Genomic DNA, 18,526 nt, shown 5'->3' on the forward strand with positions numbered 1-18,526 from the left:
CCGAATAAAGTCGCGACTGAATGAGATATAACAGGGTACTTACCCTCAGTGGTGAGCATCTCTGAGGAGAGGGTAGACCGTAAGTCGGCGGACGTTGCGGGAGATGAATAACGCCCGGGCACAGTGGATACGGCTTAATATAACTTTTTCCCGTGTACCCCGTTCTTTTTCTCACGCTTCCGCTTCTATTCATTTCGTCTTTTCAACGTCGCGAGCTAAGAGACGGATACGCGACGGTGTCTTCCTTGCAATTCGAGTAATTTGAATGCGCATCTGCGTACTAGGTAATAGAATGCATCATCTTTCCTGAGCTTGCTCGACACTGCATGCAACGCGACCGGGGAAGAAAATATCAATTCATTCGAGACGCATTTATTCGCGAAAAAAAGAAAAAAATATACTTATTTTAAATATATATAACGTACCAATTCCTTTTAGAATTCATAAAATGGATTAAATTCTCTTTTTCGCGAATTTGCTAATTTAGTTCTCTCATTGCACTTACTTCATGAGCAACTAAACAATCTTTATTAATAAAGATTATAATAAGAAATAGTAAAAAATATTTGATAAATCTATAAATCAATGAAAAAAAATAAATGATAACATTAGGGAATATGTTACGCTATAATGTTAATAAAAAATTTCGCGTGTATCGTCGCTTCTATAATAAACAAAACAAAACGAAACAAAACTCTTTTGCAAAAAATAATATTCAAGATGGAGTTTGTTGAACGTGTCTTACGTTTCATCTATATTTCTCTTATAGTATTTCGCATACCGTTAATAATGACCGTTATCACGCCATCGCCACCAACAATCGAATCTACTGTCGAGTCCATTGTCACCGACTCTGGCATAACGGAGAAGGAGGAGGAGGATAAGGTAGAAATGCTAAAGGTACCGATGACCGAGCAGGTTATGGACCACAACATACGGGTAAGCGACGTGCCTGACGTAGCGACAGATGTGCCGGATTTTAGCTTGGAGGATAAGAACCGAGTGATCCGCGATGTGGCGTATTTGATTCGCGCCCATAAATTCCACGACTACGATCGTCGATACTATAAAAGCGTAAAAGAATCTGCGAGTAGGCTGTACGAGGAGTTCCCGAAACCTGGTCTGAGATCCCTACACTGGGAAGTGCGTAAGCACTGTGAGGCGAGTTTCATCGAATGCCTCAAGTATCTCAATAGAATCATTAAGCTTACAGCCCTCAGGCGCGAGAACGACACGATTACGATCATGAGACAGCAGAAGTGGAACCTGGCAAATAATACAAAGCAGATTCTGGCCGCTCAGAGGGACTGCCAAGTAGCCCAAGGGCGTGACAATCTCACCATGATTCCGTTTCAAGGTCCAATCGGCAAGTGCACCGAATTGTCATGAGCGTTGCCAATTTCACTCTGGCACATTAAACGCAATTTGCACATGCTAGCGGCTAAATTGTTTTACGATCGAATAATTGAAAGATTTGTATCATTTACTCTCTCAAATTGAACTCATACATGAGCATACATAATATGATCTTTAATGTTAAAAATTGACAAAACATGAATCTTGAATGCTTTTATTTTCCGATACTTATAACTCCTACTAATAATTATAATTAAAAATTAATAATAATAATTAAAAGTAATTTTACCGATAAAATACAAATAGTAATATTAAAATATTTGTCAATTTATGTTTACACTTAAAAATTATATTTATCTTTTAAAGCTACAATAGAAATATTAAGGAATTGTATCAGTCGCTACTTAAGAAAGCAATGGAATAAAAACAAACAAATTTTAAGAATTATAAATAATGTTATAATGTTTTTGCGCAAGCAATCTTCGGGCTATAATATATATAAAAAAATTCAAACTCTAACATAAATCAATTAATAAAGATAATTAAGTGATCTTCTCAGGAAAGATTATTGAATACTATTTTTAGAACGCTTCCAATGGCGCACCACTGTCAGCTATTATATGTGCTGGTACACGATGCTGGGCATCTCGGATTTAGCTATCTTCGGCGAGCCCTGCGACAATCATGCCAACTGCCTCGATGAATACGGTGTTCATAATAAGGATCCACGAGCGGACGATACGAAACCGTATGCCTGCGCACTGTACAGTTTCTGCCCGGACAATTGTTGTCCCATGAAGCACATCTGGTACATGAAAGACTGTTACCAGTCACAGCGCAATCCTTGCTACGCTGGGAATCAACCAGGTACGTGGACATCTATTAAGATACAGATACTTGTATCGCGCAAAAAACTCATTTATATTTTATAGCACAATGACTGAACTAATTTTACATGCGCAATATAATTAGGTTTCATTACGTCAATAAAAACACTGTCGCGCTGCAGATTGGTATTCTAATTGGTAATGCTATATATAAAGTTTTATATTTTATATATATATATATATATATATATATATATATAATTATATATATAATTATATATATAACACGCACACACACACCACACATATACATATATATATATATAGTTTAGATATAAACAATTTTTGTAAGAAATAAATATTAATTAATGCAGAAATTTTTGTAAAACGTAAGTATTGATGTTTTAAATTCACGGAGTTATCTAGTATTAGCGTACACAATAAAAATTTGTGTAGATAAATCAGAACTGTATTATCGCGAACTCTAAAGGCGTGTAACTCCACGAATGAGATTCTCGTTTTGTTTACGACAAACACAACGAGCCGGTACTTTGCTATAGCCGAGCTTTGCATCCTCATTTGCATTCCGTGTGGGCCACGCGCGCAATTAACTACCCTTGAAGTCTTCCCACCCTCAAGCGAGCCAACTGCCAGGTCATGTTCGCAGCGCATCGAAAATGCACGCTGAACCGGGACGAGAATCGCGACTTGCAGGCGCTCAGAGCGAATAAGATAAACGTGAGTTGCGAATGTCATCGGCGCGGCTACGAGTGGTCCTCTAGATTTGGGTTGTGCATCGATGTGAACGAATGTATTCGAGGCATGCACAATTGTTCGCGAAATGCCGGGGAGAGTTGCCTGAATTTACCCGGTCGTTATGTCTGCGTCTGCCGACTTGGCTATGTCTACAATCCGGAAATGAAACGGTGTCTTTACAGTCCGGATATTAACAGAGTGTTGAAAAGCGCCTTCGAAGAACCACCGTCGAAGATCAAGGAAGCGAAGAAAAATATGTTTTTCAAGATCGCCGAAATCATTACCAGATCTGCTGGAATTAGCTACGTATGTGATTACGTCAAATTTACATTACTTTTAATTACGTTGATACACAGTGCCATATGATTGCTTTCACTTTTTTAATTTAATTTAAAAATTTAACTATCTTCCTAATATTTTAGAATTAAATGTTTCTTAAATAATAATTATTTATATTTGTTGAAATATATTCTTGATACATATACGACAATATTTCAGTTATATTTATATAATTTAGTTATATAATTTTAATTATGTATTTCTTATTCTTCACATTCATATTTACTTCAAAGAATTTTTAATATTTTGTAATTTGTGCAATATAAATAATTATGAAATTATTTATATTAATGAAATATTGTTAAAGATACAAGAAACATAATTATATAGTAGTAACATAATTATATAAAGGCTCATTATAATGAAACCTTTTTATTATGATGACGTAGAAGCGCTAACAGCTTTTCTTGTATGTCGTAAATAATTTATATTCAAGGAAAACAATAAGATTATATAATTATCCATTATTAGAGACAAATAGTTTTTTGCATATATGCATATGTGTTTTATTGAAAAGAATAAGAATAATGTAAAATCATAATACTAAAATATTACTAGATACACATTGAATGAAAGTTTTATTTAATTACATTAGATCTCTTGTGTATGATTTTGTGCGGAATATTATTTTCATGTTAATTAAGAAGTTTGTAGCAAATTAATATAACGCTACTATTACCGTGATAATTTATACGGTAATGCATTTTCGTTGGTAGAAACAATTTGCAACAATATTACGATCGCTGTCTTATTTAATGAAATTAGCGCGCAAAATTGTGAGGAGCTCGTCGACAACGTTATTGCAGTTTCTATTACCGGATTAACATGGGCGGAAACGAATCGTTTAATAACAGCATACATGCAACATAATCTGTATCAGCACTATAAACTGCGTTATTACCATTTAGAAATATCCAGCCACTTAGGAAGCGCCGCAGCGTAGAAATTTGTATCCCTAACAATTCAAATTTTAATCTTGCTCGCGTAATAGCGCGATTCCGTGTGTTTCGTATACTATCACAAACGATCCCCCTTAATGGTTATTTGTCTGACTAAGGGAAAAACAATGCTCTCGAGTATACCACATCCTGTACTTAGCATAACGGTGAAGTTAAGCCCAGACGGGTCCGAATGCTCGGAAGAAAACATCCGGCGAAAATTCTTAAAGATGTTAAAACTTGCAAAAATTCAATTATCCTTTGTATTAACACTTTTAATCAATAATGCGTCGCTTTAGTTCTTACCGATAAAATCTTTCCTGGATTTGTATTGCTTTTACGGAAAGAACATGGAATCTAGAGCTTATACCTTTCAGGAATTTTCAGATTACGAAATATATATGCGCAAAAAAACATAATATACAGATCTATAAAATTTCATCAGAGGCAAATAGTAAAAATAGATATGTGCTGTAGCATGCCTATTAATATTACGAAATGTTATTTCCCTGTATATTTTATCGTGTGCAACAATTATGTCATTGTTAGTTTCGATGAAAATAAAATTGATTGATTTATTAAACAGCTTCAGTGAATTTATGCCCTATTAATCGAACAGTTAAACAACGAATTGTATATAGCATACAATTCGTACTTTATTGTGTCTGTAACATGTACGGTACAATTTTTGCGGTACACGCATCCAGAACGGGCCGAGTGATATGCGTTACAGGCTACTTCATTGTTTCCGCTATTGCAAAATTTCGTGACACGAAAAAATATCGTCGACGCGGACGGAAATCTGTACATACGTATGTAAAAGATATGCGCGAAATGCGTCCGAGTCAGACGATAAAAAATATAGGTGGATCGAGAAAAGAGTCTAGCGAGATCGGCGATGCTGTTTTATTCATCGACGCGTTCGAATGGTAGAACCGTCTTTCTGGCCAAAGCAACCCCCATTCGGGAGTTAATACATAAATGTATAAAGCACAGTGGTTTTCCTTATTTCCGATGTATAATATCATTCGTCAAAGCATGATCGCCCGGTAATCGTTTATTTCGATTTATTGGGTGGAGAAGATTGATGACCGTGCCCTGAAGAGCGATTGCTTATGCTATGTTATATATGCAAACTGTATAATTTATTTTCATTTAATTAAGAAATACAAATTAAAAAAACTTAGCTATTTTATTCCATCAATATTAAATACGTATTTAAATCTATTTTTATTCTTAATTTAATTATTTTGTATCTTACTCCAATTTTACCTCAATTATTTATTGTTCGTATAAATCTATGTGTATACATATATACACGTTGCGTAAATATATTAATGTACGTAAATGTCCGCATTTCTTTTTTATATTGAATTCGGTCTTGTGATTTCACCACTCGAACCCAAATGGCTGTGCGAATCAGTTTTTGCTGCGAAAATAAACTAAAAATAAGAATATAAATAAGAAATTGAGATATAGTGGAAAATATGTAAAGCGAATAGAACGGAAGCAGTTACGGAACAGTACTCACGCTATCAGTTGATTTTTCTGCTTTGCAAGACAAAATATGCTGGCACAAAATTAAGAGAAACACACCGTTTGGAAGGTTTATATAACTCGGCCACCGATCCCGACAATCGCGATATCACGAATACTTTCATGCAATCTCAATTCTTGTTATATAACATCGCGCTATAAACCGGTTCTATCTCCGTGCATTCACGCAAGCTGAGTCGTAAACCACTTTCGGCTACACTTTCGATTGCGGTCTTATGTCCGTACTTTCTAATGTTCAAGTATAATTACAAATACGAGTTCAATTTATCTTTCAAAAGATTATAGAAATGCTTAGTTTTCACGCTCTGTGTGTAATATTAAAATCAGTTTTAAAATCATTTTGTATCATTTTATACACCTTAAGATGAGATAATCCCATATAAAATTCCCATATAAAAAGGAATTAAAAATAAAAAAAATATAAATAAAAAAATAAATAAAATGGATAAAAATGTGTAATCAATCTTTTTATCGTTAAACTGATTAACGTTATTTTAAAATACTGCATTAATGTATATATTTGATTAATTATTAGCATTCATCATTATCATTATGCATACTAACGAGATATATGATAGATAATGGAATTCTAGTACAAATAATATCGGACGACCAGCACAGCTCATCAGAAAAAGTAATTAACGTATGAGACTCCGCTTGTGCGCTCTTTGCATACATGGTATCATTATACACATTATCGTTATTAACCGGCCTTTATGACGCTCGGCGATGCCATTACTGAAAAGCTCGCGGATTTTCGTCCGCGTGTACAACCACAGTTTGCTTCAAATTGGCTTGATTTTTTATTCGTAAACAGCGAACCATCGAGCGCGATTTGTCGGGCCTGGGCATTGAAAACAACAGGCGCGCGTGGACGGACGTGTATGAAACGAAACACGCACGGAAACAAAAAAAAATGCACATATTCATAGATGGAAATATTGCAGTGAGAAAAAACGGGGCCGGATGCGGCGCAGCGTCACAGGGAAATCGCGCGTCGAATAGCCGGATGCCAAAAACCCAAATATTTCCCGCGCCGTATCTATCTGTGCCAATTGACCGTCCTAACATCAATTTTGAGCTTCAAATCACGTTAGCGCAGTGCATCATTTCGTCACTGACGCGAGAACATTTACGCCTAAATAGACAAAATGTCTATTTAAAGAAAATATCAAAATATTAAACACTCACATTATATATAAATATTAAATACTAAATCATCGATAATGATATATCGATATGTCTTATGCCTGATAATATTATTTGTTATGATAAATTGATGATGTGCTAAATTCTTTTTATCATTAACTCGTCAATTAGAGAATGCTCCTTGTGCTTAGATCAAGCAATATACACGCCATATGTATATTGTTTGATCTAAGCACAAGGAGCATTCGACCGCAGTCGAAAGGTACGGATTTTATGCTAATGTAAAGCCTACGTAACTGGCAATCCTGGTAAATGTAGCTACGATCAACGTCGCTCTCATTTACATCTAAATACCGGTGACATCGATGAGACTCCTCGCGCTGCCAATTCCTTCCCAATTCAATTCCTTTGGTTGACCCTTTCTGTTGGTTGATCATTCGACACTTAAAGCGATAAAGACACATCTCCTCAAAGCAGACGACATCATGTGATCCAATCAAATTGCTCATTCAATTTTATTTGTAATGCGTAATTATAGATATTTATTTAATTAACTTGATGTTTATTAATTTCTCAGCGAAAGATTTTAAAATCATATAAAATTACAAAAATTAATCTGAAATTATTACTCAAAATAATTTAATTATGAAATAATTATGAAATAATAATGAAATAATAAATATAAATTTAATGTCGTTCTTGTAGAACAGTGTGCACATGTAATCAGAGTTGTTTATTCAACCAAAAATGCTTGTGCTAAAGAATTGCTTACAGTGAAAATTTTGTGCATGCTAATGCATTTAGAAAGTATCATGTCACATAATTTTAACACACACACACACACACACACACACGCGCGCGCGCGCGCGCGCACACACACACACACACACAAATGTTATATAAAATATACTTTTTATAATTTTGCAAATATTTGAAAAAACATAAATACATTTTACAAAGCGATTTAAATTTTTACATTTATAATATTTCTTTTAAATATATAAAATATTTCCTTTTTATTGTGTGGTATGCTATTATTTAATATGTACATATAATACGTCGCAAAAAATATTTTATTACGAATTATGCACAAAATCGTACGCGTCTGTTTTCATTATTGCATCGAGCTCCGAACTCCTGCAAATATCTCTCTCTCTCTTTCTCTCGCGTGCGAGTATTCTACCAGACTACTATCGCCAGGTAGAAGGATGGATGGAGCGCCTCGCCGCCGTTCATTGCGATTCGTCTTTTCGAGGAGACCCCAGTCATCAAGAATGTCTCTGCGCGAGTGGTACGCGAACCGCGTGGTGCTCCTCACGGGAGTCACTAGCGAATTGGGATGCAGTCTGTTGGAGAAGATCTTACGATGCTTACCGGACGTCAGGGTGTACGTCGTCCTTCGAGCCCGAAACGGCCTCACCAGCGAGGAGCGAGTGAAGAAGATATTCGCGTCGCCTAGGTACGAACGTATCCTTCTCGCGTTCCTCTTTGCGCTCGCCTCGTGCCTGTAAATCGCATCGGTCGCTCGATATCGCCTTTGTGAACGTTAAATTGTGATCGCGATTCCGGTCGGGGGTGTGCGTCGAATTTATTCGCCGAGGACATCGAACTGAAAAAGACACCCCCCCTTCTCTCTCCGTCTCTCTCTCTCTCTCTCTCTCTCTCTCTCTCTCTCTCTCTCTCTCTCTCCCCCTCGCTCTTTCTTCCGTTAGTGGTTTTCCATGAGAATTCCAAGAACGTGGCGCACCTTATGTCAGGAATCGATTGCGAAATTAGATTTTCGTTTTGCAAATAGTCACGTGCAACGACGGAAAGAATGGCACATTTCAAAAATTTTTATGAAACGGGATTATTATTATTTACGTAACTATAAAAAAAAAAACTGTGGTGTTGCGTAACGCGAAAAATTTTTCTATTTCGATTTATTCATCATAAAAATGTTACATGTCATTCAATGTGAATTTGATTCTGCGTCAATATTGTATATACAATATTGCATGTAACATTTTACCTTTCCAATATTTGACAAATAAGTTAATATCTAGATAAAATCTGAATAAAATAAAGCGACTTTCAACCTTCCAATTTAATACCTTGTCTTAAAATTCATCATTTCATAATTTTGACAATTGAATATTTATCGTCAATGATATCGATTAAAGCGGCACTGAAATTCTAAACGTCGTCTCGCTCGCCTGAAATTGCACGATAATAACGATGCGATCAAAAGCGAGGAAGCGAGATACGATCGAACGCATATATTTAGTTAGACGCGTAAATCCGATTATCTCGTTAGACCTCGTCTCATCGTAACGATCGCTCAGATGCATCGCAAAGATGCTCGCGAGATGAAACTCGATGCCGTTGCATCGCACAGTGGCCCTTCCCTCTTTGGGGAGAGGGCGGCTAAAGCTCGCAGAGAGAGATTTATTTTCATTAGTACACGCCTCCGTGCCCCCTTTAGAAAGATTATGAAGTATACGCGGCCCGGGGTGCTTTTCCTCTCTCTCTCTCTCTCTCTCTCTCTCTCTCTCTCTCTCTCTCTCTCTCTCTCTCCCCCTCTTTCTCGCCCTTGCAAAATCCGCGACCGCGCGGAAAATTCGTTCGCGCGTTTTGAATTTCGCGAAATTAAAATCCGCGAAAGGATTGTCTTCCCCCGGGAAAATCGTAGTTACCGTCGGATCGCTGCATTTTTCCGCTTGAAAAAAAGGATCGCCTCGCGCATAAATGAGAAAATGCAAATGGACGAGCAGCTCGAGTGTTCAAGGTGCAACCGCTTCAACGCTATTACGTTCGGCGAAATCGCTCTCGGCTGTGGCGGCTTGTCGGATTTTCCTTGCCCTATTTGCGACCTCTCCTAAATCATTCAATTTAAAATAGTTATGATGTTAATTGTATTAGTCTGTAGACAAAACTCAAAATGTCAAAATATATTTATTTTCCGTTCTTCCTAAAGACAAGCAAATGAGCAGAATCGGAAAATATTTAAAAAATTTGCATATGCTTTAAATATATCAAATTTAAAAAGATGTGAATTAATTTTCTATTTATATGATAATTCGTTATGTAAATTTTTTTTATTTTTACAATCAAATTTATGTTATTTTCTTTTCATAGTGATTAATATTAATATTAATACTTTTCTTAATTTCGTTGAGTATCTTCTGAATGTCTCTGACAGTTGTACGCACTTTAGCGATAAAGATAATATTTTGCATAATTTGAATCTGCGTATCACTCGGTGACTACTTGATATTTGTAACGATGTCCGTTTTATGAGATCTTTTCATTTGGCGGCGGATCTCCATTTTGATGGGGCGTCCCTAGCAATAAATTCCAAAGCCGATTTGCGTCACCAACGTTATTATCATTCGGCAGGTATGAGCGACTGAGGCAGGAGATGCCGGGCGCGATCTCGCGCGTGAAAATGTTCGAGGGAAATCTGCTTTACGAAGATATTGGCCTAAATGTCGCGGATGTCCTGTTGAAAGAGGTTTCCGTGGTCTTTCACGCTGGTGGTCCGCATGACTTTGTTTTGGAATATTGCCAGGAATTACCGAATCTAAAGAGTGCCGCTATAGCGTCCAGCATTTTTAGGCATCGCGGCAAAATAAGCGAGTGCATACAGAATGAGAAAATTCCCGAATTACCGATCGCCTTGGTACGCTTTCCTTTTCTCGGACCAGCTCACAAGGAACCTACGCCCGGCTTCATCGAAACTCTTAAAGGACCCACCGCCCTTATGGTCGGCGCGGGTCTCGCATTTGGCAATTCGGAATTACAGGCCGAAGTCACTCCGATAGATATCGCAGTAAACACGATGATTACGGCCGCGTGGGAAGTCGGCATGTACGTATAAAATGCAAATTCTATTTTATTTACTTTACATTAATTTTAAGAAGTTTTACTCACTAATAAAGATAACAATATTTATAGTCTTCGAGAAGGATTAATCTAGCAGCTCGAGTTTAAAGCGCTTTTAATTCTCGTTGCTGTAAACTTTTATGACTTTTCGCATTAATAAAACTTAACATGCCGTAACTTATCTCATTGTAATAATTCAATTTCTGCACAAAGTGCCATTTATCAATATATATCTATTTACATAAGAACCGACTTTATAAATATCGCATTTGTTTAATGTTTGATTATAAAGAGAAAGTCAACCCCTTAATGTTAAAGGCGTTCATGTGTACAATGTTATGTAATGTTACGGAACAGCAATAATCAGTTGTCTAATTACAAGAAGTGAACAGAAAGCAGTGATGTCATCCTATCTTTCCTCAGAAATACATATTGCGCAATCGATTCTTTTTTCTTAAAGCATGTAGTAGTTTTTATTTAATTCAGGAAAATAATTATCAGTACTTGCATTTCGATAAAACCTAGCTATGACAGAAAATTGCTCGTTATCTTTTTGCAGGTAAATGTGATTAAAGTAATATCAAGCGCGAATAAAAAATTATATAGAAAAATAGTATTACTATAATTAATGTCGGCATGACAATTTTGCCTTTTATCAAAACCAGAAAGCGAAAAATCGAACGAAATTAAACAGTACGAAAATCCGTAGAAAATCCCATATATAAATTTGATTATTTATCGATTGAAAGATCTGTGAAAAACGAGTTGTTATATTAATAAAATTATTAATAAAAAACGGAAAAAACTTGTTCTGCTCGGCTTTAACATATCTCAATCGGAATTCGTTGCAGACGCGGCTTATCTAGTTTTCCAATGCGAAATATTGGATACGGACAAACACGTTTTACATGTGCGCGCGGTTTCCGTGGTTGTTACTGTTTGCTCGCATTCGACGCTTCCGCTCCAATTGTCTAAAACGGAATTCGTTCTTTTCAGTTTTTGTTTGAAATCCACTCCACAATCCGTTGAAAGCACGGTTACTCCTCTCGCCTTGACGAAATCATGAATTCTTTGTATTAAAAAAATTAACAAATATGACAACTTCTTTAATACAGTTACATGTAATACGATTGTAAATTGACATTCGTTTTATCGAATAAAACTGCTAATTCCTTTGTTTAATTGAAATTTGAAAAATTAATCACACTAGCAATACACCATTTCTTGATGTTGAAAATATAAATTATATTTATATTTTCAAGTATATATTAATTTATTTTTATTATTTTAATGTCAGTCTGCAAAAGATTTGTGGTGCTTGTATCTATAGGATTATCTCTTAGATTAGTATTGATTAAAACCTTTATATTTCATATGTCATTAATATCTAAAAAAAATATTTTTTTGGTGTGAGTCATATTTTCAACTCTTACAGAAAGTACAGAAGCTGTGCAATTTATATCCATCAAAGAAAGCGATTATCGGAGACTGTATGCGAGACGGTAATTGAAATCGATAGTTAAATTGTGCCCCATGCGCTCGGCAGGAATAGTTAAGTTGCATTAAATAGGTTTATTAAACGAAGTAATAGGTGGTACATCGATTTTCACGTGTAGAGCGCATCGACGAGGAAAGTGGTTCATGCGGAGCGTAAAATGAATCTAAAATCTGCAATAATATCCCGATGAAAATATCGACGCGCATATTAGGTCGCGAGATAAACGATTTAAAATCCCAATTAATAATACACCTTGTCAGCGAAACTTTCTTTCCAATCCGCTTTAAGATTTTAATTAGAGAACCGGTACGCACAATAAGAATCAAATTGGACTTTTTAAATCATAAGCTTTGTTTAAGTCAGCCAACAACGAGCCAATCGAACGAAAGTTATAGCTAGGCTTTTCCGGGCTTTTCCTAGAAAACCCGAAGAGCTTACGTTTGATTCTAGTTTCAACTAAGAGCATCTCTTCGCTTCGCTCTGAAGTATTTCCAAACGACTGAACTGCGAATAAGTTGATTACATTCGCCTTGCAAGAAGCGAAGCGCGCTATATCTGCCTCTCGTATTTTCTTTTTTCTTTCACCTTTAACGATTATTCTTGTATTCACTGAGAAATTATTGGAGAGAAATTACTATTTAATTATTCATACTTATAAAACAGTTTTTTACAAGAAAACCGCATGTATGTTGTAATTCTAAGAGTTACGGTATTAATCATAAATTATCTCTTATTTGCGCCAATTTGTATAATTAAGTTAACATTTACAAGATTTATTTACGTAATATATATTTTCATCGTTCGATTATAGTGATAAAATTTATGATTTATGAAATCATACACAGAGATCATACACAGATGCAAGTCTACATATGCTTTGAGCAAGCTGTTTTATGATTTTAAAACGAGTAAAACGAAATACGTAAAATACACTTAGAATAAAATAATTAATTATTGCACGATAAAAAGCTAATTATTGGATGTGCAGTGATTTTTTTCTCTTATATCTTTTGATTTTTGCACAGATCCTCTACGAAACCGATGGTCTATAATGCGACATTATTGGGTTGTACATGGAACGATCTGATTAAAAAAAGTCGACGGGCCAGTAGTAGCTTTCCCTATCCGACGTTTGGAATCCGCGGGATGATATCTATCCAGCCGCTGTATTGGATTTTGGTGTTGCTCCTTGAATGGCTACCGTCCCTACTGTGCGACTTCGTCCTCGGTCTATGCGGCAGGAAACAGAGGTACCACGAGCGCGAAATTTATCATGAAATTTCACGAGTTACGAATTTATCGTCATAGCTTCGTCAACGTCTCCGTTGGCGTGGTCTTTTCGTAGTCTCGCGGAAAATTCAGCCCAGTCATTTTTATCGCCGTCACTAACTTTGCCATAAAAATGATTTAATGCCTTTGGAAAGTGTCGAGGTTGCTCCTTCTTCGTTAACTTTTAATCGCCAATTTTGCAATTTATTGAAATTTTATGTAAATAAAACACATAAATTGCTGGCCAAGCTATCGCTTAAATAATTGTTACACTTTACTCTCGTATTATACGTCCCCTTTAGATATTAGATGCTTGATCGAGAGGTCACGGATAAGCTGCTTGTACCGGAGTATTGTCTAAGTTTAAAGTTGGTTTCGCAGCGCTTCTGCAACAGCTGGCAATATTAAATTTGTTCGCGATATTAACTTGTTCGGAGAACGCAACACTATTAAAGGCACTAACAATAAATCATTTTCTCTAAGACCGTAACACTTTACTACTTGATATTACACCTCAATTTATAAGTTATAAATAATTTATAACGTGCATTAAAATATGCAACTTAAAAATTAAAATAGAAATTTCAACTTTCTAATTGTATTACAAACCGTCAATTTTTCCTCATATTACTTTCATTTGTGTTAAATGTTGCATTAAGTTATTTATACAATTCATACAATTTCTATGCATTTCATCGCGATGATTATAAATTCAAAGAATCGTAGAATGATCGTACTATTAAACCTCGATGTACTTCGGAGATAATCCTTCGTTGCGTACGCGGGCATTAAAGCCATTCATATATGGAGCTCCGAACTTCACTGATAACTATTCTCGCGATCGCGAGCAAGTTTCGACGAAGAGACTCGCGTGAAAGTTTGATCATGATCGCTTCTGTTTGGTCTCCTCAACTTTCCGCATTGTGAAAGGCCTGCAGCGGCGTGCCTGCTCGGTTAACGCGTCGTAAATCGTAAAAGTAAAAGTTATCTGGAACTGCGATTTAGGCGTAAACAGGTTCGCCAACTTTCGCCCGCGCGAATGCCGAGAAAAGGAAAATTGCGTTTTCGAACGAAAAAACTCGTTTCTTTGGGCGCAGAAGTTGCACCACTTGATGCCTGATTGCTTTGAAAAATAAAGTCTGATGTCGTGGTCGCGACGAGAAAACTTTCGAGAAATCTTGACGGGCCCATCAAAATTCGTTTTTATATCCCTTCAGTGGGTGTTCAAGCTTATCGCAACCTAAAAGCACCGATTATCTTTCAATGGAATTCTCATATAAACTAACTTTTTTTTAAGAAATTACCTTTCCAAAAAGTATTTTATACGCATTGAAATCTAAAATAAATAAGTGATATTGTCATTTATACATTTTCACGCGCGATAAGAAAGAAAAAGAAAGAAGAAAAATACGGGGTGCTATAGAAATCAATTCCCTTCATGGATTGAGTTGCAAACGAAAATATTTTCGCTTTCGGCATTCGTCCTGTCAAATACTTTCCTGATTTTTTCGTTTGCTCTCAAACGCGTGCGGAGTAAATCTTGTGCACTAACTTAGCTCGGGCTTTCTTCCTTCTTGAAAGGAAACTCTCCCGTCAAGTTTTCCGCGATTCCTTCGTAATAAGTTGGATTGAAAATTATATAGTTTGCGACGGACGGATAAAGTTTTTTTATTATCCCGCTCCCACTTAATGGTACTTTGCGATCTTTTTTCTCGACTACGATTGAAATGGCTATTTAAAAATCAATCTTGGGTACGTTTTATTCGTTTTATCGCATCTATATATTTTTTTTCTTAAATATATATAAATATATTCGAGGAAAATATAATTTCTTTTAAATATTTAGAAAATGATTCTTATAAATATTTCTTATTATTATTAAAAGAAAGAATTAAAAAAAAGACGTAAATATGTAGATAAAATCGCTAAATGTTCGGATATCAAAAAACTCGAATGACAGGCATTAATGGCAGGAAAGTAGTAAAAACGACCGATCTCGAAGGTAAAACCTTAACTGCTTCCAGGATTCTCGCAGAGTATAGTAGAGTTCGTAATGCACTTCAATCTCTGAAGTCAATTTCATCGAGGCCGTGGTCAGCAGAAAGGAATCGCGTGTACTTGCTGCAGGAACGTCTCTCCGAAGAAGAGCGGGAGGTATTTCCGATCGTCCCAGAGATTGACATTGAGAATTACGTTCTGTGCGCCGCAGCTGCCTCCCGAAAGTATTGCGTGAATGAAGAAAATCTTAATGTCATAACAATGATGAATAGATTCTTTTTATTCGTACCTATAATATTTGTCGTCGCGTATATCGCATCGCGTATATTTTTGTCACATGTATAAAATTATACAAAAAAATATATACTTTTGTACAGGAAAAGTTTCACCAGAAAAAAACTTTTTTACAAAAATTTATAAACAAAAGAAGAGTAGTAGTTTCTCTTTGAAATATCTTTATATTTTTATTTTTAGTTTTAACTTTCAATTTTAAAATTAATATCAACTTGCACTTCAAATTTCAATTTTATTTTTTTATATTATTTTCAAACCACACACACACACACACACACACACACACACACACACACACACACACAACAAATATATATACAATATAGGAACATATATAAGTTTTATTTAATCAATTAATGGTATGTAGATAGTATTAATGATATTTACTCTGCTATAAATCATATTTCAATACCGATTTTTTTCTGGTATAAAAGATATATCTCGATCATATATGAAATTGATTCCGGAAGCATACTTGGCTTCGCACCGTACGTAGGATTTTGCAAATATTCGTGAGAGTTGCACAAGACGTCTACATAAGAAAATGCCGTTTGGGTGAAAGTTTCTAGACATGGTAGTATCAACAAAGATGTATTTCCGGCACGTTCTCTCATGCAATACCGCTATACTGACTTGTACTCATTCCACCTGTCGAAGAGAATATGAGGAAAACAGAGAATATTGTTTGCAGATTTCGTAGGTTTTCTCTTGAGAACAGCAATGTGCGAAATTCTGACAAAAGCTCGATGTGCAACGGCACGGTATAAGAATTGTCTTGCTTCAAGGCCAAATGCGAGAACATGATACGATGATAATACTTTAAGTAACAATAGGGTGATAAGAAACTATATTTAAAAATATATTTTTTCCTACTTAGTTATTTTTGTTATAATTGTTGTTAGCAATTTCTCGGCGAAAAAAACATGTATATTATATATCTAATGAATTATTATTATTAGGCAAATAAAATTGTACAAAATTGTAAATAATAAAACAGATTTTTTTTGGTTCTCAAAACTATTTTCTGTCCTTTTACTGCTGTACCGTACGCATTTAAACCAGACGTAGCGTGCAAAATTTATATTATCTAATACATTAAAAACTCCCGCATAATTTGCTTGAAAGCTTCTAGTTATTTTTAAACTCAGGCAAATTAAATTCTTTTATCATTTCCACGGTAACACAATCAGGGCAGTGACGTCTATCTTACGGCGGGATATTCTCATCACTACATAACGTATCCCATTTTTTCCGTTCTTCGCTGTCAGCAAAAATTTCATTCGCGTGACTAGCGTGGGAGTTTGAGTCAAGTTATACTTTTAAAATCCTATTACGGGTGTGAAATTTAGCAAAGAAAATTGCGGATTAATTTCGTGAAATATAATTGGATGTGGTGAATGGAATTGTACCTTCATGATAATAATTGGCAATGTCTATTCTATGAGACGAAGTTTCTCGCTTGGCGAGCTAAAAGATTCAGAAGCTAAAAAAAAAATCGTAGAGGACAGTGAACGAAAAGACCAAAATAACAGAGAAAATAGAATAGGAAAGAGAGAAAGATCGTAAAGCAAAAAGTATATGGGGAGTGTACATATTCAATTTAACTCTAACAGGAATGAATAAGATGTATACGAGTAAATATATATATGATTGCTTCTCTGTAAAAGTGAGTTATGTCGGCGTGCCCGGGACGATAGAATGGTGCATTCTAGAGAGAGGGAACATCAAAGACTCTTTGTAAATCCGTTCTAACGTTTCTTATTTATATAGAACCATTTCAAAAATCTCTGCAACTGTTAAGTATGGATGGAAATATTTTCTCATAACAACTGGCAAGAATATGTAAGAAATATCGTGACGAATTGATAACATGTTGTTATCTATATTTACAAAATATTTTATTTGTTCTTTTATATTAAAATATGAAATTAAAGCAATCCATTTTATGTTATTCATTTCATATTGCGCTAATTTTTATCAATATTTTGTATAGAAAGATTGAAGTATTCTTATAATACTTCAATCTTTCTATATAAAATAAAGATCTATAATCTATATATCTTTATAATCATTTTATAAATATCATTATCTACCAAAGGATGACATCAAACTTATCAATATATGTTCTCCCTAATATTTCTGTCATGGTTTCTCGCATTCGCACGACTAAGGGAATTGCAAGAATTATCATAACTCGACACTCTTGAGAAATGAGAGTCTCTCTCTTTCTCTCTCTCTTTCCTTCTAGCGAGCGCTTCGCCATTTCGAGATTATTTACCTCAAAGGTCTGTAAAGTTTTCTAACAGCTGTTGCTGGGCGAACTCCGCTTCCTTCTTCGATCTTATTTCGCCTTCACCTGCTACGCGAGCTAGAACAGATATCTTTCTTGCTTGCAGAAGTACTTGAAACTCTCAAGCGGCAGTTACCCAATATGTTTCTACACCGTCCGCACGCTCGAATTCTGCCGGAAATTTCGCCAAAAACTGAAAAGCCGTATTTCATTACGCGTATACGTGAAGCGAGATTGAAATAAACGGAAGTTTCGAAGCCACACAACGATTATTTTTCTTCAATGATATAAAACCGTACTAATATATATATTTATATATTTATAATATATATATATATATATATATATATATATATATATATATATTTCTGGCATTCAGTTGAACTTTGTT

At 35.3% G+C, this 18,526-nt stretch overlaps 3 protein-coding genes across 3 annotated transcripts in view; 2 read left to right on the forward strand and 1 right to left on the reverse strand.

The window, feature by feature from the left end:
* Window positions 1-18,526, reverse strand: part of LOC105432611 (defective proboscis extension response 8) — a 160,491-nt gene that overhangs the window by 97,570 nt on the left and 44,395 nt on the right. The gene's annotated exons all lie outside the window — the stretch shown is intronic.
* Window positions 668-1,389, forward strand: LOC105432644 (uncharacterized). The gene has a single exon (XM_011647543.2). It carries the CDS (start codon window positions 721-723, stop codon window positions 1,387-1,389), a length of 669 nt encoding a protein of 222 aa, XP_011645845.2. The 5' UTR covers window positions 668-720.
* Window positions 8,144-16,865, forward strand: LOC105432610 (fatty acyl-CoA reductase 1). The gene is made up of 4 exons (XM_011647493.3): window positions 8,144-8,381; window positions 10,301-10,771; window positions 13,310-13,534; window positions 15,578-16,865. The coding sequence occupies exons 1-4, from the start codon at window positions 8,197-8,199 to the stop codon at window positions 15,894-15,896; spliced, it is 1,200 nt and encodes a 399-aa protein (XP_011645795.2). The 5' UTR covers window positions 8,144-8,196; the 3' UTR covers window positions 15,897-16,865.

Source organism: Pogonomyrmex barbatus, unplaced genomic scaffold (genome assembly GCF_055798465.1).
Source record: "Pogonomyrmex barbatus isolate J1 unplaced genomic scaffold, ASM5579846v1 scaffold10, whole genome shotgun sequence".
In the NCBI taxonomy this organism is placed as follows: domain Eukaryota; kingdom Metazoa; phylum Arthropoda; class Insecta; order Hymenoptera; family Formicidae; genus Pogonomyrmex; species Pogonomyrmex barbatus.